Raw genomic sequence first — 26,003 nt, 5'->3', positions numbered from 1 at the left:
AGATATTCATTTTCCAGTTTACTTTCTGCTTGGCCACAGCTTTAGGAAATGTTCCTTGGGCTGAAAAGTATCAAATGTGCTGCTCTCAAAAAACACTGGCATGGGTTCCCTCTCACTGAGCCCACCACCACCCTACTGAGACCCTCCTTGTGAAACAGCCAGGGAGGAAGAGGAAGAGGAAGGTGCTGTTAGGGAGCAGCAGGAACAGAATCAGCAATGAGGTTTATAGTGGGGAAACTGCCCCCAACATTTCCTGCTGGCCTCGCATGAAGGAGAAAAACACATTAAAAACCACTGCTCGGGGAGGGGAAAGAAGTGTGAACAGCAAAAATATGGACATATGTTTTAAATAATTTTTTAATTGTTGAGGCAGTAATACTTGGTTCATGGAACTGCAATATACAGAGAGGTGAAATAAATAGCTTATATATATATAATATATATAATATAGCTGGTTTTAAAATATTCCCTTATCATTGGTGTACTAGGTCATCTTGTAGTCACTTGAGTTAGTTAGCAGCATTCTCCAGAAGTGAGCAGGATGCAGGATCACGGAGCCGTGAGTCCCTATGTCGTCAGAGGCTTGCAGAGGGTCGGTGCCAGAGCTCCTGGGCTCATCCCTGCAGCTCCAGCCTGGCCTGGCCGGCAGCAGGCAATAAATAATTACTGCCCGCCCCCCTGGTGGGGCAGGCTCTCAGCAACTTTGGGAAAGAACTTGGGTTTTCTTTGGTTTGATTTATTTATTTTTGATAAATTTTTTTCCCTCTGGGGATATGCTTCAGAAGTTGTCCTTTCCAAAAAAAAAAAAAAAAAAAAAAAGCAAAATAAGCACCTTTGTGTCATCAACAACAAGAAGTCAATTTAAATAGAGCAGTTCATTTCATTTTTCAAGTCACAATAAATCCCGAACAGCATTCCCCAGCATTTGCCATCTAGTCTTTTATTAATTTTTTTTATTTTTATTTTTTTTTAAACACAATGTACAAAAATAGAGCTTCTTCCTTATTTTTAATGTAAAAATATTCCTCTGGTGCAGTTTTTTTTTTTTTTCTTTTTGCGGTTTCTTATTGTGACACGGTTTTTGTGTGTTTTTAGCTGGGGTTGGTGGGTCGTATTCTCTTAGTCCTCTTGGTGACTGTTGTGTACTTGAAAGGTTTCTGTATCTCCATTTGCCCCTTTGGGTATCTCTTCATAAAGTGTACATCTTGCTGGTTTTCCCGGGTCTTGGGCCCTTTCCGTGGCCTCCCTTTTTTGGTGAATCCAACGTACCAGCCTGAGTATTTCGCAGACATCAGCGCCGTGTAGTTGTTTTCCAGGACTTTTTCAATGAAGACACACTCCTTGCTGGTGCCATCAGGCTGAAAAAGGGGGAAAAAAAAAAGGAAAAGAAAAAATAAATAATCCAAATGCAATCTCAGTGACCAAAACCCAATTTGGCATAAATAAAATCATCACATCTGGACCTCTTTTTTGGTTCAAACATTGTTAATAAGAGCCATAACAAGCATCAGCTGAAATCGAATTTTTTTTTTTTTTAAAGCATGAAAGCGTGAGGTCATAATTTCTTTTTTTTTAATGCTCTTATCCGAGGGAAAAAAAATTTTTCAAAGACAACAGTTAAGTTTATCCAGTCCAGTGCCTGCAACTGCAAGCAAAGCAAGAGAGATCCAGCTTTGCTTTTTTCCATTAGGGAGAAAAGATGAATTGAACTCCTGCCAGGGAAACATCATACTTAGTCAGAAAAAACCCAAACCCCAGAATCTCACGTGGCCCAAACAACAGTGTTGCCCCTTGCAGCCCTCACTTCTGATGTTTCCTGAAATATCTTATGGGCTCTCACCCACAGCTTCCCAATGCCAGTGAAGTGATGGCAAGGCTCAGTCTGAGCTGGAAGCTCTGCCCAAGCAATCCCAGGGCAGATGGAGCACCCGTGGTGCCCTCGAGCCACCGCGGTCCCCGCTCGGTCCCTGGGACCCTGCAGAGCCCTGAAGCCAAACTGGGCTCAGCTCAGCCTGGAGATCAGGACTAGCAGACCCAGACTGGGCTCTGGAGAGGGATCTCTGGATTCAGGACTCTGCCACAGCGTGCAGCGAGTGGCAGCATCACACAGCTGCATCTCCAAGTCCCTGAGCACAAAGGAAATTAATTCTTCTCACCCAAACCTTCTGCCAGAAAACATTTTGCCCTTGAACTGCTGAGCCACTGGTGCTGTACCCAGAATGTCACATGTCACAGGCACCTAGAATATCACACTTTGATTTATGCATCAGAAGATACTCAGGAGTAGACACAGGATAAGAAGATATGAACCATCACACAGAACTTCATTTAACACCCAGCACAGCCACAGGAAGGATTTCCATCACAGCCCAATTCAGCTTCCCACTGAAGTCAATGAGTTTTTCAGAACTGGCCTACATGTGCTGTATTAAACCCTGGCCAGCCACAGCAGACACTTCAGAGCCTCTCAGTCTTCAGCTGCAGCAGGGTGAGCTGCTCACCCCCAGCCCAGCCCTGCTCAGGGGTGAGGAGCTGAGCCCTGCACACTCACCATCCCTTCCCCAAGCACAGCTCAGCCTGCCCTGCCAGGGGAGCCACCCTAAAACGTGCTGCACAACCCCTGGCAGTTTGCTGCAGCCTGTGGGCATGCCAGGGGATCACAACCCCTCCTGCCCAGGCTTCCCTGCAGCCCTGAGCCCCAAATCCCCACGGCAGGGGAACCATCAGGCACCTGAGCCAGGCTGGAGGCAGCAACGGAGGGAAGCCAGCATGGCTGGGCACCACCAGCCCCAGGGCCAGGCACTCCTGCAGGACTCAGTCCTCTGCCGAGCCTTGGTTCCGTGCCTGGGACAGGAGGTGTTTGTTTTGTTGGATGTGTGCCCTGAAGTCAGCTCCGCTCCCTCCTGCCTCGAGGCTTTCGGCACCAGCGAAGGTCTCATTACCCGGGGCACATTCTGGCAACTTTTGCAACAATTCTGCTAATCCAGGGTCTGCAAAGGGGCTCTGCCTTAGGACCTGCAGGCTCCATCCTGATAAGCACAAAGGTCCTCATTTTACCATCCACAACTGGAAGCTCACAACCGCTTTAATGAACAGCAGAACTGGGCAAAGCTCAGGGGTTCCAGTTCCTGGGGGTGTCATTCTCCAAGTCCTGAGTCTGATCAAAGCCACATGAGTGGCAAAGGGGGAAATCAGTCAACACCACAGGGTTCCACCAGATTTCAATGGGAAGCCATAAAACCAGCTCCAGGTTTCTCAGGGCTCAGCCCACTACAAACCCTTCCCCAGTGAGTGGAGAATTTTTAAACAATGCCATGGCTGGGATTCAAATCCACCCGAAGCCAGGTGCCTGCGAACGGACCGGATCCGTACCACAGGGGGAGCAGGTAATTGGAAGGGTTGTTCCCCTGTGCTCGTGGAAAGGGACTGGGTTTGAGCCCTGACCTTGTTGCTAGGAGAATTAAGGGTTTTTCATGCAATTTGGGAGGTTTCCGCTCATACTGCAATGTCAGTTTTTCACGGAAAATGAAGACTGGAATGAAAAGAAAACGTGTGTAGGAGGGGGAACTTATTCTATTAATAACAAAAAAGTATTTACTTATACCTTCAAATTTGCCGATAGAGCCTAAGACGGAGACAGGAGGTGGAGGAATAACAAGGTGCAACTTCAGGCCAACCTCAGGGCTAATTTGAAGTAAACAAGGTGCATGAGATAAAATAACTTCGTTCTGGAAGAGGAAGAGCTAAATGGTTTGATAACATGAAATTACAGCAACATTTACAAGTACCTAGAGATAAATCAGGATAAGGACCTGACTTCCCCAAACAGAGCATTCCTGTATGTGCTAAGACACGTCACAGACACACAAATGATTTTCAAACACTGACAGGATAATTTTACCCTTTCTTTTATGATCCCCAATAGGATAAATCATCCACACAATTTACCTACACCGTGAGGAGCTGTAGCCACAGCAATCTGTTAGGGGAAAAATCAATTTGCGAGGGTTTTCAGTAATTTTTAAGCATTGGGTGCCTAACATTTAAAATTTAATCAGCTCCCTATTTCAGCCATAGCAAATCCTTGTGTCTGTCAGCCATCCCCTCACTCCTCCAAAGAGAGGGGCTGAAAGAGAAAAGGGGGGCAGCTTTGGCCAAGCATCACTCCCTGCTCCAGCCATGGGCTCACCCTTCCCCAGGAGCTCCTGGTGCCCGGCCCAGGGCTGCACCTCTGTCAGCAGTGCCAGCTGGGAGCTCTGCCCAGCCACATTTCACACACTCTGCACTGGCAGGGATGTGCCTGCAGAGCCCTCACCCTCCAGAACACAGAGCTTTGTCATTTCAACCAATTCCTGACAGTAAAGGAGCTCTTGAAAGCCCCAGAGCTGCCCAGGGGCTGTCTGGCCCAGTGTGATGGTGTGGCCACAGGACACAGGAGGTCCCAGAGCCAGCCCCACATCCCTGTCCCCTCCTCGGAAGGAATAAGGGCTGTGCCCCTTGTGCCCCACTGGCTGCTCCTGCCTTTGGCCTCTCCATCCCACGGCAGCAGCTGCAGCCACGCTCCCTGCTCAGAGCAGGGCACAGCAGAGGCACAGCCCTGCTCCAGCAGAGGCTCTCTGCACATCACACACAAACTGCTGGTGCTGGCCCAGGACAGCTGCAACAAGGCCATGCCACCCTGCAGGTCGTTCTTGGCAAAGAAATCATTCACAGCATGTTTTTGTTCAAGCACACCCAACAGCTTTGGGAAGATGTGGTATCCGTTAGCCAAATTTTTGAAAAATGCCTTTTTAAATGTCTGATCTAAAAGCCACCTTGCAGGGAAAGCTCTCATGGTCCAGCTTTGTGCAGGGTGAAAGGAAAGCACAGCCTGAGCTGCACCAAGCGAGGCTCCAGCAGAGCATCTCCTGCAAACTGGGCTGGGGAGCAGCACCAGGGGTGGCTCCAGCAGAGCATTCCCTGCAATAAGGGCTGGGGAGGAGCACCAGGGGTGGCTCCAGCAGAGCATTCCCTGCAATAAGGGCTGGGGAGCAGCACCAGGGGTGGCTCCAGCAGAGCATTCCCTGCAATAAGGGCTGGGGAGGGAGCAGCCTTGGCAGCAGGGCAGTGCCCAGCACCAGGCAGGGACCCGGGTGGTGCCAGGGTTTGTCCAGAGCAGGGTTAGAGCAGCAGCACTCAGGCTCACCCTCCACGGAGGGTTTGAGGAGCTTCTGAGCCCTGAGACAGCTCCAGCCGCCTGCAGCTGAGGGCAGCAGAGCCGAGGGGCTCGGAGCACGCCGGGCTCGCCCAGGAGCAGCCCGGTTGTTGTGCAGAGCATTTGGCGAGGGGCTATCCAGTCTTAAACGTGAAACGCTGAACTGACACTAAAGCACAATTAAGTGCCAAAGCATTTGCTGCTTCTACAATTACACTCCAGAGCGCTTTGGTGCTCCTGCTCTCCTTTTTATGACCCAACTTGGTCTTATTGTAGTTTGGCTTTCTCGTTTTAAGTTCTCCAAATGGAAAAGATCAAAGAGCTCTTTGTTGTCGTGGCAGGAGCGCTGCTCGGAGCGAGGCATTGCTGCCTCGAACAGCTTGCAGCTCAGGGGGAATTCGCTCAGTGCCACCAGCCCGAGCCAAAGCCCCAGCAGGTGCAGCACCACCTCCGCCCGCCCCAGCCTGGCGAGCCACCTGAGCGGCTCCCGATGGCACACGGAGCCCAGGGCAACTTTCCTCATCCACGCTTCACAAACCTGGGCACCAGGAAACCCAAACTTCACTCGGCTTTCACAGCCACAAAGAGCCCTCGCCAGCAGGGTCACACTGCGGAGCGAGCCCTCCGGGAAAAGTTCCTCTGTTTGCAAAGATCAGAACACAAATTGAGCTGTGTTAGCTGAGCTTAGGTTAAAACACTTCCCCTCCTCGAGAGCTGCTGCAACTGGGAGCTCTCTGGGTGAGCAGCTGGTGATGTGCCACACATCACAGCAAAGCCCAAACGCCACCGAGTGTGGCTGTGCCAGCGCAGGAGCGGGGGCTGGGCACGGCGAGCTCAGCACAGGCACGGCGAGGTGGGCATGGACATGGCAGGCTCAGCACAGGCATGGCGAGCTGGGCACAGGCACAGCGAGCTTGGCATGGCAGGCTCAGCACAGGCATGGCAAGCTGGGCACGGGCACAGTGAGCTCCAAACGGGCACGGTGAGCTGGGCACTGTGGCTGAGCTCGGAACTGTGGCTGGCAGGGGCTGAGCTGGGCATTGTGGCTGGCAGGGGCTGAGCTGGGCCCCATTACTGCCCTTCTGTCGGCTCAGCCCAGCTCCGAGTCAAACTGCAGGGACACCAGCCCCCATTCCGCCATCCTCCCCGCCAGGGAAGCCAGCCCCTGCCTCCCAAAAATGCTGGAGCAGGGAGAACTGCCACAGCTTTCCAGGAGGTGCAGTACCCAGGGTTTTACAAGGAAAACTGCTGAAAAGGGGCCCTTCCTGTTCCCATCCTGCTCTCCCCCTCCACAGACAGACAGACAGAGGGGTCCCCCAGCACCAGCACCCACCGTGCTGGGTTCCATGCCACCCCCAGGTGCCAGGCACACCCACTGAGCTCAGACATCATTTCAAGGGGCTGCTGAAAATTCCCTGGACACGGAGGCTGTTGGATTCACCCAGTGCGTTACACAGAGGAAATCCTGCCCTGTGTCTCCCCAGTTTCACTGCAGTGGCAGTAGGGAAGGGTTGGGTTTCCAGGAGAAGCTCGGCACTGCCCTGAGCTGCTCCTGGAGGATGCACCCAGGGCTGGTGGCCCAAGGACCACAGGTAACCCCTACAGCCCCAGAGCTGCTCCCAGCACTGCCAGCCAGGGGTGGCTTTCAGGACATTCCTTCTCTGCAGTTTTGTACAAGCTCAGCTCGAAGTCAGAGGGCAATGCTTCAGAACCTCCTCCGTCGCTCCAGATGGCTTGGAAAATGCCAGGTAGAAGGAGGCAATGCAGGAGCTGTTGGTGTCACAGCTTTTAGCACTGCCCCTCTCCCCCGTGGCACACCTTCCAAAGGCAGCTCAGAAAACCCCGCGGGAGGCGAGCATAGAACCTGAGCCATGCCCTGCTCTCTGTGGGCATTATCAGGACAGATCCTCAGCAGCATCCTGATTTCAGCATCCTGGATTTATGACAAGGCATCCTGACCACAGAGACACCTCTTGACCCAAATGCACATTCCTGCTCCTAGAGCAGGCTGTAAATCAGGGAAGCTGCATCCATAACTGCCAAGAGTCACTCAGCCTCATGCACGTTTCCTCCAGTTCCGTGCCCTCTGAACCTGCACAATCCTCCGAGGAAAATACTTAGGAGTCATGATGGGCAGTTCAATAAAAGTGTCTGCCAGCACAGCCGAGAGGTTAATTGTGTGTACAGGACATCTAAGTGCACTCACCAGGCGGTGGGTAACACAAAACCTCCAGGAGATGCTCCACGGAGGGCACACCTCCCTCCAGAGGCCCCTGCCCACGTTTGGGAACACCCCACCCCTCCCAAAAACAGCAAAAAAGGGCACGGTCCTGCAGGGCTCAGGATGTGCAGGCTTGGCAGAGCCCTGTGTCTGTCTGTGCCAGACACCAGCTGCAGGAACCAAGGAAGGAAGAGAACAGTTTAAAACTTTTCTTCCCTTCTACCTTCCATTCCAGAATCCCCCTTTTCTGAGTTCAGTAACACTCACTGCCCTGGGAGAGCTCTCTGTCACAGGACAAACAGGAGGACATAGATGAGGAGTGTCTGTGGGCTGGGCCAGGCCAGGCTGGGGTCACACCAGGACAGATCCTGACCTGCTCCTCCATCCCTGCCACGGCCCTGCCAGCACTGCAGCAGGGTGGCACAGCCAGGGCAAACCAGGTCCTTCACCTGGGAAGATTCACCTCTGCTTGACAGACATTCCTGACTGCATCTCAGAGAGCTGCATGCTAACGAGGAGAAATATCAACTGCTTTTTAATGAACTTCATTAAAACAAGAGAAAAATCCAGGAAACTGAAGTCAAATCTGCAGGTTTCCTGGAGCAGGAAGCTGCTGCTCTTCAGGAGATCTGGGTGCCCAGGCAGGTTTCAGGTGTGAGAGCTGAGCAGATCCATGGCATCTCCTGCTACTACACACACCAGGTGCAGTGCCATGGAGCTGGGAGGGGCTGCCCATGGGAAGGGATGGGAAGGGTAGGGATGGGGTGGGAAGGGATGGGATGGGAAGGGATCGGGAGGTGTTTTTACCCCTCTGTACAAAGCACAGCCTGCTGCTGAAGGGCACTGCTGGGAGCTCATTTCCAGCAGTCATTTCCAGCCTCCAGGCCAGTCCTGCCCTTTCTGTAAAAGCCATCTAAGAGCAGCAGCCTGTTCCATGTAGGCTTTAAATCAATACATCATTGTAGCAAGGTGGGGGTCACTCTTCTCCCTGGGAACAAGTGACAGGACAAGAGGACAGAGACTGAGGCTTGGGGAGCTTCAGGCTAGACATCAGGGGAATTTGTTAAACATGGGAAGAGCTGCCCAGGAGGTGCAGTGCCCAGCCCTGGAGGTGTCCCAGGAAGGGCTGGAGGTGGCACTGAGTGCTCTGGGCATTGAGCACCTTGGACTCCATGGCTTGGGAGGGATTTTTCCAGCCTCAGTGATCCTGTGAGCTGTGCCACGAGAGGAAATGTTTTCTTTGAAAGTTGTTCAACACACCAGGTGTAGAGGATGAGTGGAGCAGGATGACAAGACTAGAACAGTTGCTGACCTCATAGCAAGCCCTGTGTCTGTCCCAGATTTATTCACATTAAACAAACATGCAAAGTGACTGTAAGTTAACATTTCCACCAAATGCAATCTCATCCAGCCTGGATTCCAGTAGTGACACCACTTTCCCTGGGGCAAGCTTATATGGGGGGAACTCAGAACCAGGGAAGGTCATTGCTTGTATGCAGGATGGCATTACTTCATGTCAAGTTATATTACTAAGAAAAGAGAGAAATCCATCATCAAATCAAGTGCCATCCATAAAAAATGATCATCCAGATTTGTTCCAGCCTGTGAGGGACCAACTTCCATCCCATGCAACAAATGCAAAGCTTGAGACTTGTCCTCCCTCAGGAGAACCTCGTATCTTTGGGTATCCAAAAGACAAGGAAGAGAATCTCAAGAACAAAAATGCATTTATGCAGGATCTACTTTTCTTTGACCTTAAATACAGATCTGTAGCTGCTATATCAAACACTCTATTTTGCTGCTGGTGGAGCACAGGTTTTATTCTCCACTGCAAAAATGACCTCTGTTTTCTCACCTCCCCTCCAAAACCAAGCTTCTAGCCAAGGGGAAACAGTCCTTGAGGAGCAGGAGTGCCCTGAAGGTGATCTCAGCTGCACCCATCTGAGAGGGACAGGGCTGCACTGCTCTGCTCTTCTTGCAGTTAAATAAATACACAAGTGTATTGGCTGAGCAGGGCTCAGAGGAAACATCAACAGAGACAACAACCAAGACCAACAACAAACTGCACTTAGGAGAGGAGATGCTCTGAGGAAGGCAATTAAATCCAACTTGGTAACTGTCAGCACAAGATGCATCCAGCAGCACACCTTCTCCACCCAGAGCAGGCATGGCCAGGGCTCAGGGATCCCCAGCATCAATTTTAATTAACATTAAACCTCAGGGAACTGCACAGTCCAACAGGACACACAGCTCAGCCACCACGAAACACAGGCTCAGGAGGTCAGCAGCTTTATGCTGACACTGGCTTCCTGAACACAGCCAGGATTAAATTAAATTATCACACAGCTTTCAGGAAGATGGTTTTCTTCCCTGGGAGAGGATAGACGTCTTCCAGGCATGGGATAAGGAAAAGATTCAGAGGTCAAGCTTACAAGCTTGGTCTGCAAGTGAACCTTGACTTTGCAAAGCTCAATCTGAAGAGAACTGGGACTTAGGAACAGCCAAAGGAAGCATGACATTTCCTAAAGAGGAATCACAGTAAATCTGTACCTGTGAGCTGGCACAGCCAGGACACACAATGCTCACATCCCCAGCACAGGCCTGCCAGTCCTTAGCATAAAAATAATACAATGAAGGATTTCTTTTTTTTTTTTTTTTTAATAAAAGGACCATTGCTTCATATCAGAGCAAACACTTGAAGAATTGCGGCTGTGCTGAGAAGCTTAAGTTAACTGGAGATGTTCACATACAGCTAAAAAGTGACTTTCTTATATTTTGGTGCCCAAAACTTCAGAAAAATAACTGCATTTTTTTTCCCACAGGTTGCAGGAAAAAAACCTAATCAGGTAAATGCAGAGGATTCTGATGGCCCAACCAAAATAAAAGTGGGTTTGCAATCCTGCAGGCTCTGATTCCAGATTTTTGGACATTTTAGATGATTCTGGATCAGGTCTCCCTGTCCAAAGGATGGCAATGTCCAAAGCATGGCTTCAGGCTCCAGTGCACGTGTTCATTTAGATGACTTAAAGGAAAACAAACCCCAGGAGAGCAGAGACCCAGGCTGCAGCTCCAATCAGATCTGAGTGAGGCCCAGCAGAAGCCAGGGCAGGTTTTACTTTCCCATGAGATGCCAGGGCAGAGGGGTTTGTGGCTGAGCATGTCACAGACAGATCCACAAACGTGTGCTGTTAAACCTGACCCCCCCCAGCTCTGCCCGTGGCTGTGCTGCAAATTCAGCACTCAGAAATTGTTGGGTTTTACAAGGAACCCAAATACTCTGCAGCTCCTGGAAGAATTCTGAATAAGCATCAAACCCCAGTGGAGCTCAGAGCTGTGCCCCAAATCCAAATGCAGTTAGGTGTGGTTTTAAACACCCGAGCTGAGGAGGGCAAACTCCTCCTGCACTGCCCCAGAGCTCCAAGCTGCAGTCCCTGAGTGCCCCCAGGTACCCCCGGGTGCCCCTGCCCTCCCACACAGCTCCTGGCACCTGTGCAGCACCCCTGGGTGCCAGCATGGCCCTGCACAGCAGCACCAGCAGCTCTGGCACCCCCAGGGCTGGGCTGTGGGGAGAGCACCAGCTCAGGGCTCATTCCAGAGTCCCTTCCTCAGCCCCAGCCCTGCACGGAGCAGCTGCTGCTCCACTCCTCAAAGGCACTTTTGAGGAAAGCTTCACCCCCTGTCAGCCAAAGGCAGCTGCTGGGGACTGCTCCAGGAGCAGCAGGAAGGTTCTGGAGCAGCCCCTGGTGACTCCCATCCAGGCCAGGCTCCTTCCTTGCAGAGGAGCTCCTGCTGCAGCCCCCCAGCTCCTCCCGTGGGGCCAGAGCAGTCCTGGGCTCCAGGAGCATTTACAGCCCACCGTGGGCACCTTCACTCTTTGATGCTGGCAGAGCTTTTTTAGCCAACTTTCCTGACTAAACACACACATGCCTCAAGAAAACCCCTCTTTTAAAGCTGCAATGTAAACAACCCCGAATTATTGCTATCCCCTAAAGGCTACTGCTGGCAGGCACCAGTGACAAAGCTCTGCCAGAGCAGTCTGGCATCTAGCAACAATTTGTTTGTTGTCCTGCAAAAATGCAGAGAGCCTTGCCATATGGTATTAGCAACTTTCTGCTAACGTTAAGAAATAAATTGGCTTGGGAAGCAGTTATCACAGCAGCAGAAATGCTGTGTCTGAGAGGCAGCACTCTGCTGGGAGTGGCACCAGCACAGTGCTGCTGCTCAGGCCTGGGAGAGGCTCTGGTGGCAGCACAGGGGCTCTGGTGGTGGGACAGAGGCTCTGGTGGCAGGACAGGGGCTCTGGTGGCAGGACAGGGGCTCTGGTGACAGGACAGAGGCACTGGTGGCAGCACAGGGGCTCTGGTGGCAGCACAGCCGTGCCACCTCCTGTCCCCTGCAGGGACGTGCCCCTGGCCCAGTTGGCCCAGCTGTTGTTCAGGAGCTGGGCTGTGCCTGGGCACCAGAGCCCAGCTCTGCTCTGGGAGTGCTGAGAGGGCTCCAGTGCTGCAGGTGTGCTGTCAGGGGACACCCCAGCAGGCACCCAAATTATCTGTCACCAGTGCCAGCTCTGCCCCAGCCACCCACAGCTTCACCAAACTGCTTTTCCCCTCTGCTCACATTTAGCTCAGGGAATGGAGGAATAAAATCAAACTCATCAAAATGCTTTTACAGAAATAATTCCCCTGCACTGCAATGATTTTGGGAGTGTGTGGACCCTGCCAATGAACATAGCAGGACAGCCATGGAACCATCACTCCGTGGGCTTCATTCCCCTCCACCCCAGACTGAACTTAAATATTTGTATAAGCCCAGGCCTAACTTTTAACTCATGTTTTCCTTGGGGTTTACTGACTGTTTAGAGCATTCAGGCTAAAAAGCATTCCCTCAAACTCTCACCACAAAGAGAGCTGAAACCACTGACACTAATTAAAACCACACTCTCTGGTATCAAGAAGACATGCTATTGTTTTCTTTTGTTGCTGATGAGGAGCTGTTGATGTGGACAGCACTTCTGGAACATTTCCCTGCCCAGCTCCCCCAGCACAGGCTGCTCTGGGAACAACAGGCTAGGCTGGGGGCAGCAGCATTTACAACAGCAAACTCATTCATTCTTTTAACAAAACATTTGCAGCTTAACACCATGAAAAAAAAAGTTCCTGCTGCCTGGAAGGTGACAGGCTGGAGAAGTGTCTGGAAGGTGACAAGCTGGACAAGTGTCCTGCCCCAGTGGCCAAGCCAAGGGACCAGCCTGAAGCACACACTCCATACAGACACACAGTTGGAAAAACTGAGGCTGCCTTTGCCAGGATGCTCCTGTGCAGGACAGGAAGGGCTGTGCCACTGCTGACCCAGCTGGGCAAGGTCTGCTGCAGAAAAAAGGAAGATTTTGTGCACAATTCACCCCTCCTGAATGCTTCTGAGGTCTCCGTGGCTGGTACCAGCACCTCAGAAACATTAACAACATTATCCTTTTACCATTTCAGGGGAAATGCTGTGATCACACTTAAAGGATGGAAAATCAGGGCACAGAAAAATCTAAGGTAGGTCTGGGTGCAGTGCAACCTTCCTAGCACCCAGGTGGTTGAAATGCAGTTAAAGTGATTTCCCTGTGGAGCACCAGACAGGGAGCTAACATAACACAGTGCAGGGAGCAGAGCTGCTGTGCCCCAGCCCTCCCAGAGTGCTGATTTCCATTTCTCCCTGATTTTAAGCAGTGCCCTGGATGGCTCCTGCCTCCAAGGCAGCTCCAAAGCAGGCCAGGCACAGGGCCCTGGCTGGCAGCAAATCACCAGGGCTCAGCCTCCCCACAGCATCTGCTCCCCAAGGAAACCCAGGTGGAGAGCGAGGGATCCCCAGGGAAGGCAGAGTCCCATGGGTGTAACTCCTGGGACCACAGCAGTGAGGAATTTCCCATCAGAGGCCTTTGGTTTCTGGTTTCTGATTGGGAGCATGGCTTTCACTGCCTTGACTCAACAAAACTCAGCTTCCCTTTTTCACAGCCACAAAATGCCAGGTTTGAACTCCTGGTGGTGCAAAGTGAGGGCAGCAGAGGTTTGAAGGCTGGAATATTGTATCTGACATTAATTTTTTGGTGGCACTGCAGCTTTGCACAAGCCTGGTTAGCAAGCCTCCAGCTTTTCCAACAATAAAGAAGGACTGAGTGAATTACAAAACCAAGTTAATACACAAAAGATACTGCTGCAGCACCCAAGCTGGGCTGAAGGGGTGAACCTGGGATTTGTTCCATGCCACAACTGGGGAGGCATCCTCCAAAGTTCAGATTCCAGCCCTGGGCTGGCAGGAAGGAGCTCCCTGCTGCCCAGCATGAGCCACCAGCACAGGGCTCTGCTCACCCTTCCACTCTGCATTTCTCCCAAAAGAAATTCTGGGGGAAATTCACCTTGGAATGTCCCCCCAGAGAAGGACCAGGGGCTGTGGAGCATCCCATGGCACGGGGATGCTGAGGTGACACCTCAGGTGAGGCAGGACCCCCTGCACACCTGAGCAGGGCTGGGGGTGCCTGGGGAGCTCAGGAGAGCACCTGGGGCAGGGCAAGCTGCCCTGAAACACCACATCCCCTGAGCCCCACATCCCCCCAGCCCCACATCCCCTCCTGCTCCCCACTGCAGGCTGACAGACGGGGCTCAAACACATCGTTCCAGCCCCAGGAGGCTGCTCAAGGTGACACTCGGGTTACAAATGAGTGAACAGGAAACACTTACCTTCCCCACGAGCTTGCCTTTCCTGTTCATGCAAAGGTAGAAATCTGTCTCCTTCCCTTTGATCCGGACCTGGCTGCCAAAAGTGTCTGTTTCCACTAGAAGCTGGGCTTGGAAAGGAAGAAGAAAAGAAAGCATTTACCAGCGTGGTCCCAGGCAGGCACAGGGTGCAGAGCTCCCCAGGGCACTGTCCCACTGATCACAGCAGGCCAGGACAGGGACAGCCCCAGGGACCACCAGGGACCACCAGGGACCACCAGGACTGACACCTCTTCACTCACCCCACCCCAGATTTAGGGCTGGTTTAGCACAGAACAACCAACAGGTGTGGGCTCTGTCTGTCACACCGACCCCAGCGCCTCACCAGCAGCATCAGCTCAGTGTTGGCAGAACCTCAGAATGGTTCGCATTGGAATAAACCTCATTAAGTCCAGCTGTTCCCCCAGCAGTGCTGTGGCCACCACTGCCCTGTCCCCAGGGGTCACATCCACCTGGCTTTGAACACTCTGGGGATGGTGATGCCCTGCCCTGGGCAGCTATTCCAATGACAGCGCTCTCCTTCACGCTGCAGCAGGGCTCAGAGGGTAGAACATGGATTTTATTCCCATGAAGATGAAAGAATAGCATGATGAGAAGGAAAACCCTTTCCCCAGAGCCAGCAGCCCTCAAACACAGCACAGAAGAGGTTCAGCCACACAAAACACATCAGTGATCTCCCAAAGGTCACCACAACAGCCAGCAGGGAGAATTGGGCACTGCTTGCTCTGCCTGCTGCACGCCCACCCTGCACATCCTCTGTGCCTGGCTGTGCTTCCAGGACATCACAGATTCCTCCTGGCAGGCCAGGCCCAGCTCTCTGCCCAGCTGCAGACGTGGCCAATCTCGGGGTACTGATGCCAGAGCTGGTTTGCAGCAGGAGCCAGGGCAGAGGACAGAGCATCTCCATCAACCCTGCTCTGCACAGCTGTGCCTGCAGGACGGTGTCATCATCACCATCATCACATCATCACCATCATCACCATCTCAAAACCCCGGGCAGATCCCAGTCCAGCCTTTTATTGCAGCTCTAATCTAAACACAAATTCCAGCTACGCTCAACCATGCTCAAGGTTCGGATTGCAGGGATCTCCCCAAGGGGCAGAGCAGGCAAGCTGGATATTTTGGGGATCTCAGGGGGCAGAGCAGGCAGGCTGGACAGGCTGGACATTTTGGGGATCTCCTGGGGGGAAGAGCAGGCAGGCTGGACAGGATGGACATTTTGGTTCAGCTCCATCTCCACGTGGAGGAGGAGAAAGGAGACATGGTTGAAACACAATGCAAGAATGTGAGAGTGTCAGCAAGTGCAGCTCCACACTCCTGCTCTGGAAATACTCACGCCTGGGAGTTCTGAGCCCCAGAGTAGAAATGCAGCAGCTTTTGCCAAACTCTGGAGAATGTTTGATCTGTGCTGCAAAAAGTCACATTCTTTTTGGCATTCATATTTCAGATTTAAAGCCCTCTAAAGAGCAAGTATGTTCATTGTAGGGATTTACCATGGGGATAGAAATAGGAGTTTGTTTCATTTAAACACATTAATATTTTTCCCACTTGTAAAGTCAGCTTTTGGCTTCTGCAGCAGTGCAAATATCACAAACCTTTAACTCACAAGGGCCCTAAACAATTTTCCCCTCACAGCTCAGTCACATCTGTAAGTTCAGGGGTTTCCAGTTACTGGCTGCTTATAATTATTTAGATATATTTGTTAAACCTGTTATCACAGGGGATATTTAAACTAGAACTTCTTTCTGACAGCAAGTGGGATAATGTCTGTATTACAGCAGGTCACTACCTGCAGTCATGCACAGGTATGGATATTTATGGAAGTTTTCCAGAAACACCTCATGGGTTTAGGTGCCTGTGGTGGAGAGCAGCCTGAAGCTGCCACTGGGTGCAGCCACTCTGTCCCCTCACCTGGAGCACACCTGTGACCACCATTGCCTGCCTTCAGAGGGGCTCTGGAAGGTTTCTGCTCACAGAGAGGATGGAGGGCAGAAGAGGAGGGAGAGCAGCAGCCAGCACAGCAGGGAAGGCAAAGCCTGGCCCAGGAGCATGGGGACAGTGAGAGCAGCACAGCTCCTCTGAGCTGAGAGCCATTCCCTGCCCACCCAGCCTGGCAGTGACCCTGAACGCCAGGACAGGCTCTGGCCAGCCCAAGGAGGAGCCTCTGACCACCCCTGCCCCACGAGGGCTGTGTCCCAGGGGACAGCCCAGCTCACCCCCTGTGACATCCCCTGGCAGCCCCTGCTTAGATGCACAAACAAGGGGCACACTGGGCTCCCCACCCCCTCACTCTGCAGCCAGCATGAGTAATATCCAAGCTGATTTTAATTTGAAAAATATCACCTTAAAAAGATGCCGGTTCCCTGCTGTGAAAATTAAAACCATCTGGATGGAGTGATTTCAAATAATTAATCTAGGACTCCTTTGGCACCACTACTAATTAAAATATGATACCTTCCTCCCCTTTTTAAATAAAAAATTTAACTAAAGTTTAAAGATCTAATAAAATAATGTCATAATTTAGAAGTGGATGGAAGTCACCTTTCCTGTGGGCTGCAGGGGTTACAGCAGTACTAAGATGCCTCCCAGGCAAGGGCCACAGCACAGCCCCAGCAGCAGAGGAGGAGCAGCACCCAGTGAGACACTGGAGCTGGCAAACACAGCAGCATCCATCCTGCAGATATCCCAAAGCCCAGGGACTGGCATCCATCCTGCAGAGAGCCCAGGGACTGGCATCCATCCTGCAGAGAGCCCAGGGACTGGCATCCATCCTGCACCCAGCCCAGGAGCAGGAGCAGGGCTGGAGGCTCAGCACTGGCGCTCTGAGCTCTCTGATCCCTGCTGTGACCTGAGCTGCCCTAGCACAGGCCAAGGCCTCACACAGGTTCCCACTTGTGCAAAACCTGAGTCCTGATGTTGGAAACATCTCCTTATTTCTAGGGATCCTGACCCCCCAAGAGAGATCAGTGCAGCTTTGGGGTGGGTTATGACCCAGCTGCTTTCTGCAGCACCCCTGGCACCTGAGGCTTCTTTGTGCCGCAGCATCTCCCCAAGTTCTCTCAGGAGCAGGGACAGGCACCTTAAACAACACATCCAAAATCCTCAGGGATGGATCCCAGCCTGAAGGGTGCAGACAGAGCTCCTGGAGGCTGACCCAGGGCCTGGGGCTGCTCGTGTCTCCCACCAACACATTTTACATGAATTCAAACTGCACCTGGAATGCCCTCCTGTCCTGTGATAAATATCATGGCACGATGGGAGTGCCAGGAAAATCCAGGAGGATGTGCAGGAGAGCTGAGGTAAATAAAACTAGTGTCCCATGGCAGAGCAGCATCCCCCAGCACACCTGACTGCCAGCCCCATCTGTCCCTGGACACCCCACACCAGATTACCATCTCTGTTTTCAAAGGCCCTGGGCTTCAATCCTCAGATCAGGTGTTATTGTTTAAATTCTTTGACAGCTAGATATTCCGATATATTTTCCAGGGGAATAAAAAAAAAGAGTGAAAGAGAAAAGATGTCTTTAGAGGGTGAGATCTCCTGCTACATGTTTTGCCTTATTGGCCCATTTAACCTAAACCTTCCTGAAAACTCCCACTGGAAGAGACTGGAATTCCTCACAAGTCTAGGTGAAAAGGATTACATATATATATATGTTGAAAAGCTATCTACCAGCTAAGAAAACATGAAGTCAGGGAGATATGTGAAGGTGGCAGAAAACATGCCAAATTATCTTCCAGCTATTTCCTGGGAGTGGGAGGGCAGAAGCCAGACAAGCACAGGGAAAGAAAGAAAGAGGGCACCTGAGAAGTGTCAGGTTTACAAGTAGCAATCACAAAATCCAAATAAAGGTCCAGATAAAGAAAAACACAAGAATGTGCAGAAGGATCCTTCAAGTCTGTCCAGGGGTTTGGGTTTTTGCAGGTGAAACCCCTGTAAAGGGAGCCACAGGGAAAGGAGCCCAGCTGCTGGCACTGGCCACAGGCACCTTGCAACAGATTTCCTGGGGAAAAGGATCCCACAGGACACCAAGATTTTGTTGCTTTGATTGCACAATTTTTCTGGAACAGTCAGAGAAAGCATTCTCAGCCTTGGAAGCATTTCCAGGGAATGAGGAGGATGCACTGACACCTGGGATGGAGCATTCCCAGTTGTTCCCTGGTGCTGAGCCAGGACATTCCCACTGCCCCTAGTGCACAGACCACAGCTGATGGGAGAGCAAAACCCACCCTGCTGGGTCTGAGTCTTCTGCAGACTGCAGCACAGGGAATTGTGCTAAAACAGCTGAAATCTGTTCAGACACTGCCTACCCCCACCAACAGCACCAATCCCTTCCACAACACAGGAGAATGACCCTGTCTGCACAGCCATGATGTAATGGTGAGGGAATAACACCAAAATTAGGTAAAGTCTGGAGGGTCTCATGAAGCCTGCTCCCAGTGAGGGAGTCAAGGCTGCATCCCCAAGTTTTGTCTGCACACTGAAAGGTATTTAATGGTTACAATGCACAGAGCCCAACTCCCCCCTCAAATATTCAGGTGCAAATTAGGAGAGGGAAGGGAAGGGAAGGGAAGGGAAGGGAAGGGAAGGGAAGGGAAGGGAAGGGAAGGGAAGGGAAGGGAAGGGAAGGGAAGGGAAGGGAAGGGAAGGGAAGGGAAGGGAAGGGAAGGGAAGGGAAGGGAAGGGAAGGGAAGGGAAGGGAAGGGAAGGGAAGGGAAGGGAAGGGAAGGGAAGGGAAGGGAAGGGAAGGGAAGGGAAGGGAAGGCTAGGCTCCGTGTGAACAAAGGACAGGCTGCAGACACAACCTGCACCCCACAACAGCCCCGGAGCTCTCCGGAGCCAGACAGGTCAAATATTTGCCTGGGGCACATCAGAAGGAAATCTGTAATGCAGCAAAGACCTCAAAGGCACTTCCACTGCAGCAACCCGATCCTGCAAATACTGCCCCACAAAGCACTTCACACACATCGGAAGTGCCTCGAGTGCTGATAAAGACTCGAACACAGCTCCGGGCCTGCGGGGTGGGGAACAGATATGGGGACAGATTTGGGGATGGCTTTGGGACAGCTTTGGGCACAGCCTCCCCTGCCCACCTGCACCGCCCCAGGGCAGCAGGATGGGGAAGGTGCAGAGCCCAGCACAGAACCCACAGTCTCCCCTGGCACATCTCTGGGGCTCTCCCTCCCCAGGCAGCAGCTCCCAGCAGGGAGGCTCCTGTCTCACACCCAGCACTCTGAGCCACCCCTTGGCTCTGCCTGGTCTGTCTGCAGCACACAGGGCCAGACGTGCCGAAATCTCCACGCTGCTGCCAAGCACAGCAGCCCCAGTGCCCAGCCCAGGCCAGCTGTGCTGCAGGGAACCAACCCAGGCTGCACAGCTGGCATGGGCAGGGCAGAAATCTCGCTCACACTGTCTAATACCACTCTCACACTGTCTAATACCACTCGCCACCATTTAATACCACTCCCACCGTTTAATACCACTCTCCACCATTTAATAACACTCCCCACCATTTAATAACACTCCCCACCATTTAATACCACTCTCTGTTTAAGCCTGACACACCATTTCTAGAAACAAGAAATCACAGAATGGTTGGGAGAGATTTTCAAGCTGAGCCATCCCAAACCTCTGGGCAGGGACTCCTGCCACTAGACCAGGCTGCTCTGAGCCCTGTCCAGCCTGGCCTGGACCATTGCAGAGCTCTAACCTCTAGGGATGCCCACCCAAAATCTGCTCCTACCACTTCAGCAGTGGCTAACAAAACACACCCAGGGGATGATGCTGAGCTGGTGTTCCCCAAGCATCTCAGGGGCCATCTTGGGCAGATTTTATAGAGATGTGTTGTTTATGCCAGAATGGCATTCTCAAGGTAAAAATAAGGTTCTAAAACATAAAAGTCCTCTTCCCCAAACTGCCCAGGCTCCTGTAGGATGACAAAGCCTCCACAGTCCCTACAAACTCACTCTAGTCACATCTTGGGAGAAGATTAAATGAAAATGTGCTAATTTGAAGTCTTTCATTAGCCTACACATATGAAAATTGTTTGAGAGTTCAGCAGATATAAAACCAGAATCAGACCAGAATAAATACCAAGATAGGCCTAAGAGATTTTTTGTCCAGTTTAAATAAAACTTTGAAAATCCCTGAATGTGTAATTCTGTGAAAAACAAACACACACAGAAAACCACGCCCACCCCCCATCTGAGCTAAGTGCCATTTTACTGGCCCAAGCTGGCACCACCAGAGGCTGGTCATCCCTTAGCCATGAAATCATGAGAGTAAAATCCTTTCATTCTGGCATGGAGCCATTGCACCAAAACAGGATTAAGCACTGGGAAATCAGACTTGACCTCTTGCAGATGTTTTCTACATAATTCACCATAAGAGACACTAACAATATTTTGGCAGTTGCTTCACTGGTGGTGAATGAGTTTATCTAGAGAAGATTCAGTGAAAGCAGAGCTGGAGGTTTGTGCTGTAAAAGCGCCTGGGCGGGGACAGCTGTGAACAAATTCTGCCTGAACTTTGCCACCTGCAAACTTGCCATGACTAAGAAATGAGCCTGGAAAGAGAAACGTTCAGAATGTTAGCACAGAAATTCCTCTATCTCACCAGGGTGTCCTGCTGCCTCCAAGCACAGCTCGAGTGGACAGTATTTCTACAGAGAAATACAGGAAAACTGCTTGACAAGCTGCCAGGCGCTGAGTCTGGAATTACTGAAGGATGAGCCCCAAAAAAAGTTCAGAAGATCTGTTATGCTTGAAAAAGCACCTAAAAGGAAAAATAAAGGGCCAAACCCTGGTGTCTTTGATCACTCTCATTTGAATAAACTCCTACTGACACAGTCCAGCCCAACAGAGAGACCTCAGAGCCTCGAGCTCCTCGCTGAGACACGTCCAAGAGGCTCAAGTGTGAACCTTCCCTGTCCTGCAGAGGGTTAGAATCACTGCAGGGACAAACCCACAGCAAGTTATTCTGACTCTCCTGTTCCCAGTCTAACCAGACCCAATGAAAACACTGATGTACACAAAAACAACAGTGAGGAGAGGATGAGCAGCCCAGAGCCCCAAGCTCGTGACCCTGCAAAGCCGCTCCCTTTGTGCCCCAGAGCTCAGCTCTGATCAGGGCACCCTGAGCACAGTAAAAGCTGAAATTGGAATAATTAATTTTAGGGATCAAAATATAAGTGTGTTTATGCATTTTCTCAAAGGGAATCATTGTAACATTTCCTTCTTCCAGCAAGTGAAAAATCTGCTGAAAATAAAGTTGCAGGATGCTCTGGTGTTTCCAGTGGGAGCCTCTGGAGCCCAAAGGAGCAGAGGCAGCAGCACAACCCTCCAGAAAAAAATGTTCTGGCACATGGGGAAAATGGCTCTCTGCTTTAAGATTTTCAGCAGGATTTGCTCTTAGACATGGTCACAAACAGAGCTTCAAAGACACCTGACTTCTCAGTGCTTGTGCTGCTGAAGCTTCCTTTTGCCAGCTTAAAGAAATTATTAAATGCAGTTCAGCAAATCTGGGCTCAGAGGATACGAGAGAGTTTTGGGGTAAGGGTTCAAAGACTGAACTGGACAGTTCAAAGGAATGATGTACCTGTGGACAGCTGCACCTGAGGAGGCTCAGGGAAGGAGCCTGAGAAAATCCTCTGCTGCAGCCCCTCTGCAGAGGCTCCTCCCTACAGACACAGCACAATTCTTACACCAGAAATAACACAACCACCGCCAAAACCCAAAAATCAGGTATCACATTAACTCCCCCTTTAGCACCTTTGGTTTCACATATTTATTTTTGGAAACATTTATCACAGGACTTCTCTTTAAACTGTTACCCCTAGTCCTCAGCATATGTAAGACTATATACTTCCCTTTTACTGCATTTTAATTGCATGAGAAGTTTTGAAAGTCTTTTTTTTTCTTTCCTGAAGTCATTTGGGACAAACGGCATCTGGCACTCGGTATTTAAATAAGACCTGTCAGAACCGTAAAATTAGTTTTATGTTTTAATAAAGGTACTTAAAAAAATCTCAAATATAATTCTGCATTCAAACCATAAGTGTTTGGATTAAGAAAAGCAGATCCCGTGATTATAATATAATATAATATAATATAATATATCAAGTACAGAACTAAGCCAGTCCTCATCTGTGGCATTAAAAGAGCAGCAAAGAAAAGAGGCAATATCTCCAGCAGCTTTTTTGGGGGCACATTGTGAGTTTAAAGCAGCAGCACTGACAGCAGAAAATCTGTGTTGTATTGCATTCTTTGCTATTTATCTCCGTTATCTAGAGACCCAGGCCACCTTTAAAGCTCAGACTCAGTCCCATGACAGGGACACCTCTGATCTGGGGGGGCAGCCCTACAGGACAGGGACACCTCTGATCTAAGGGTGCAGCACTACAGGACAGGGACACCTCTGATCTGGGGGTGCAGCCCCCATCCATCCAACCTGGGACTGACAGAGCTCATGTAGCTAGGAGGGCTCAGCACAGAATTCACTCCAAGGACCTGCAAACACAGACAGGACAAACCCCAAACCAAACCCAGCACTCCCTGCCCCACACCAGCAATCACATCCCTCCTGCCAGGACACCTCCTGACTGCCCTGCTTTTACCTCCCTCCAGTGGGAGTGCACAGTGCCCTAACCCTGACCCTACAGAGCCCTGGGTGTTTGCAGGCAGCCCTGCTGGCCACATCTCCGTGCCAAGCCCCAGGACTGGGCTGTCCCACCCTCCCCATGGGAGGACAAAGCCCTGCCAAGGTGACCAAGTGTCCCCACGTTTGCTACCACCACCTAAGCTCAGCAGTCACTGCTGGGACACTCATGGCCAGTCCCAGCAGCACAGAGGGACCCAAGGACACCCCACAGTGGGGACCCCACAGTGCTGGCACGAGAGAGCCCCTGGCCACCAGCACCTTCTCCAGGGGTGTTACAGCCCAGCACAAAGCTGCAGCCTGGCCCTGGCACAGGGAGCAGGACCCAGAGGAGCAGAGGAAGCAAAGGACTGAGGAGCTCCAGGGCTCGGTGCTTGCCTGACCTTCAGGATTCCTCCCACACCATTATGTGGCTGTGACACTCCCAGCAGGGCTGGCCCTGCTCTGAGCTCAGTGAGGATGCGGGGAGCAGGCAGGGAGGTGTGAGGTGGCACAGGAGCAGGCAGGGAGGTGGCACGGGTGCAGGCAGGCTCAGGCACCCCCACCCTGCTGTCACCTCTGTCCCAAGCTGGCACTTCAGCAGCTCAGTGTGAGGAGCCAGGCTCATCCCCCAGCCTGACAAGGAGACAAAAAGCAGGATGCTGTGAATGGCAGCAGTGGGGGGCCAGCCCTGCACACAACAGGCACAGCCAAGTGTGTCTGGCACACACAAAGCTGGGCTGGGGGTGTGGGGGGCACCCGGCCATGTCGTCTCCCAAATCCCCTCCTCGCTCCCAGCCCTTCCCGGGCTGGGCTCTTTCTGTGCTGTCCTTTGGGACATTTCAGCTCTGAAGAGAAAGCAGCTCAGACCCCCAGACGGGGCATTAGAGCTTCCCCTGGGTTCCCGTGGCTCCCTGGCTCTTCCCCAGCGCCCTGGGAAGCACAGCTGGATTTTGGGGTGGTAGCCTGCTCCCTGGGCTGCCCTGGGAAGCACAGCTGGATTTTGGGGTGGTAGCCTGCTCCCTGGGCTGCCCTGGGAAGCACAGCTGGATTTTGGGGTGGTAGCCTGCTCCCTGGGCTGCCCTGGGAAGCACAGCTGGATTTTGGGGTGGTAGCCTGACCCCTGGGCTGCCCTGGGCCTGACATCAAGTGCTGCTAATGCTTTCTGCATTCGTGCCCGGGGACAGGAAATCTCAGCTTCCAGTGCCAAGGGGTTAATTACAATTTATATAGCAAGATCTCAGGCTGCGGGAATTTTTTTCTCCAGCTAATTAAGAGGTGCAATTACCTTTGAGAATCAAAGGGATATTCTGGTACCCAGCTCTGAGAAGCAGATTACAGGCACTTAAGACACAAGGACATCTCTGCTTTTCTACATGTTCTTAGTTTTTGATGTTGATCCTTCACAAGAGATTGTCACATTTCTGATCCCTCACCAATGTCCTGCTGAGCCAGAAGCCACAGGGTAACAGAGCAGTATTTAAATAATAAATAATAATAAATAGTACTTAAATAATAAATTAAAAATGCTGATTTCGCTGTGAGTACCTGTCCTTCCAGCACCACCAGGCTCTGGCAAAGGTTCCTGCTGTTCATGAACAAAGCTCCATGGGACCTTAAGTGGACAATACCTAGGAGGCCACAAGCCCAGGAGCAAAGCAAGCAGTACATTGATGAACATTGTACTAATTTAATAGCAACAATTGCATTTATTTCTGAACATTATAATAAGTAATTCTTATGAATGGCTACAATAATTATAAGTATTATATTAATTCAGTAACAAATATTAATAAATTGTCCCATGGCAGCCGTTCTGCATTGCCCTGTCCCACCTAGTGCAAACAGGAGGACCCCACCTGCAAATCCCCCCGCTCCCACTAGCTCCTCTTCGTGTTTGTGCAGAGGTTTAGCAGCTCCAGCTCCCTCTTCTCACCCCTACCGGAGGTGACTGCTGGGCCATTTGCAACGAGTTCATGTAATTGAATATTCAGATGTGGGGAGAGGGGCGTTTGGGCCAAGGACAGCAGGGAAAGGTTCTGGAGACCCCTCAGAGCCCAGCTCTGGGGGCTCAGCAGTGCAGCATGGGCTGCAGCCCGAGCCTGGCTGGCACAGACTGCACAAATAAATCCTCATTCAGTGCTTGTAGGGATGCCCTGGCCATTGCTCTCCGGGAAATGGAGTTTTCTAGAGCCTGGTGACCTGCAGCTGTCAGCACCCACACAGGCACTGCAGGCTGCCCAGAGCTCAGCAGAGCAGAGGGAGGCTGCAGGGCAGGACCAGCCCCTCCTCTGAGCAGGGCCACGAAGGAGCTCTGTCCTGTGCCTTAGAAATGAAGCTCAAGCTGGCAAAGCTCAGCAGCTGGTGCCCAACAGCAGCAACTCCCTTCCAGGACCTGGCTGTGCTGGGGCAGCTGTGCCAGGTTGCCCACGGAGGGTGACAGCAGCAGAGTGCTGAACACACTCAGCCACAGCACGGGAGGCATTCTGTGAGCTGAGAGAACACAGCTGACCCCGGGCTTGGACAGATCCCTGCTGGCACTCCTCATCTCCAGGGAGCTCCTTCAGACCTGACAGCCCTCCTGTCCCCCAGGAATTGGGATATAGCCTTCAGCAGGTGGCTGCCAGAGAGGGGCACAGCAGCTGCCATGAGCCATTCACAAGAACATCTACAGAACTACAGACCTGGACAGCCACAGCACTGCCAGTACCAACGAGGCCCAGACAGAATAATCTGCTTCTCTTTAGGAGACTAAGCAAAAATCAGGAAGGCTTTCCTCTGCAGAGGGTGAGAATAATCAGGGTAGAAGAGAGAGTGGCAGTTTTAGAGCATTTTTTACTCTACACACAAAGGCATCTTGCTCCTTGCTGGTGCAGGCAAGAGGTTGGGAAAGGACCTGGCTCAGCCCTGGAAAAAGCAAGAGAGGGACACAAAACCACGCCTGTAGTCTCAGCTTAACCCACAAACCTGCACAGCCTCCTACACTGCTTCATCAGCAACACAGGAAAGAAAAAGAAAGGAAGGGCAGATCCAGAGGGGAATAAATTTACCCCAGCATTACCTTTCCCTACAGCTTGCTATTTATTGAAGAAGCAGCAAAAGCTTCGGGATACAAACGCTGACACGGAAATTCAGAGCCCTGAACCACTTCCAGCAGGGAAAATATACTGACCACAATGTCTTTGGAGGTCAAACA

General features: G+C 51.5%; 1 protein-coding gene across 1 annotated transcript in view; it reads right to left on the bottom strand.

The window, feature by feature from the left end:
* Positions 1–339: 339 nt before the first annotated feature.
* The window catches only part of FGF18 (fibroblast growth factor 18), a 61,741-nt gene continuing 36,077 nt past the window's right edge, over positions 340–26,003 (bottom strand). Inside the window, exons 5-6 of the mRNA XM_033073633.2 lie at positions 14,138–14,244; positions 340–1,358 (exon numbers count right to left, since the gene is read on the bottom strand). Coding sequence (XP_032929524.1) covers positions 1,092–1,358; positions 14,138–14,244 — 374 coding nt within the window. The 3' untranslated portion in view covers positions 340–1,091. The remainder of the gene's footprint in view (positions 1,359–14,137; positions 14,245–26,003) is intronic.

This window comes from Catharus ustulatus, chromosome 15, assembly GCF_009819885.2.
Source record: "Catharus ustulatus isolate bCatUst1 chromosome 15, bCatUst1.pri.v2, whole genome shotgun sequence".
NCBI lineage: Eukaryota > Metazoa > Chordata > Aves > Passeriformes > Turdidae > Catharus > Catharus ustulatus.
Note: the sequence above shows the minus strand (reverse complement) of the source record. Positions and strands in the feature narration are given on the sequence as shown.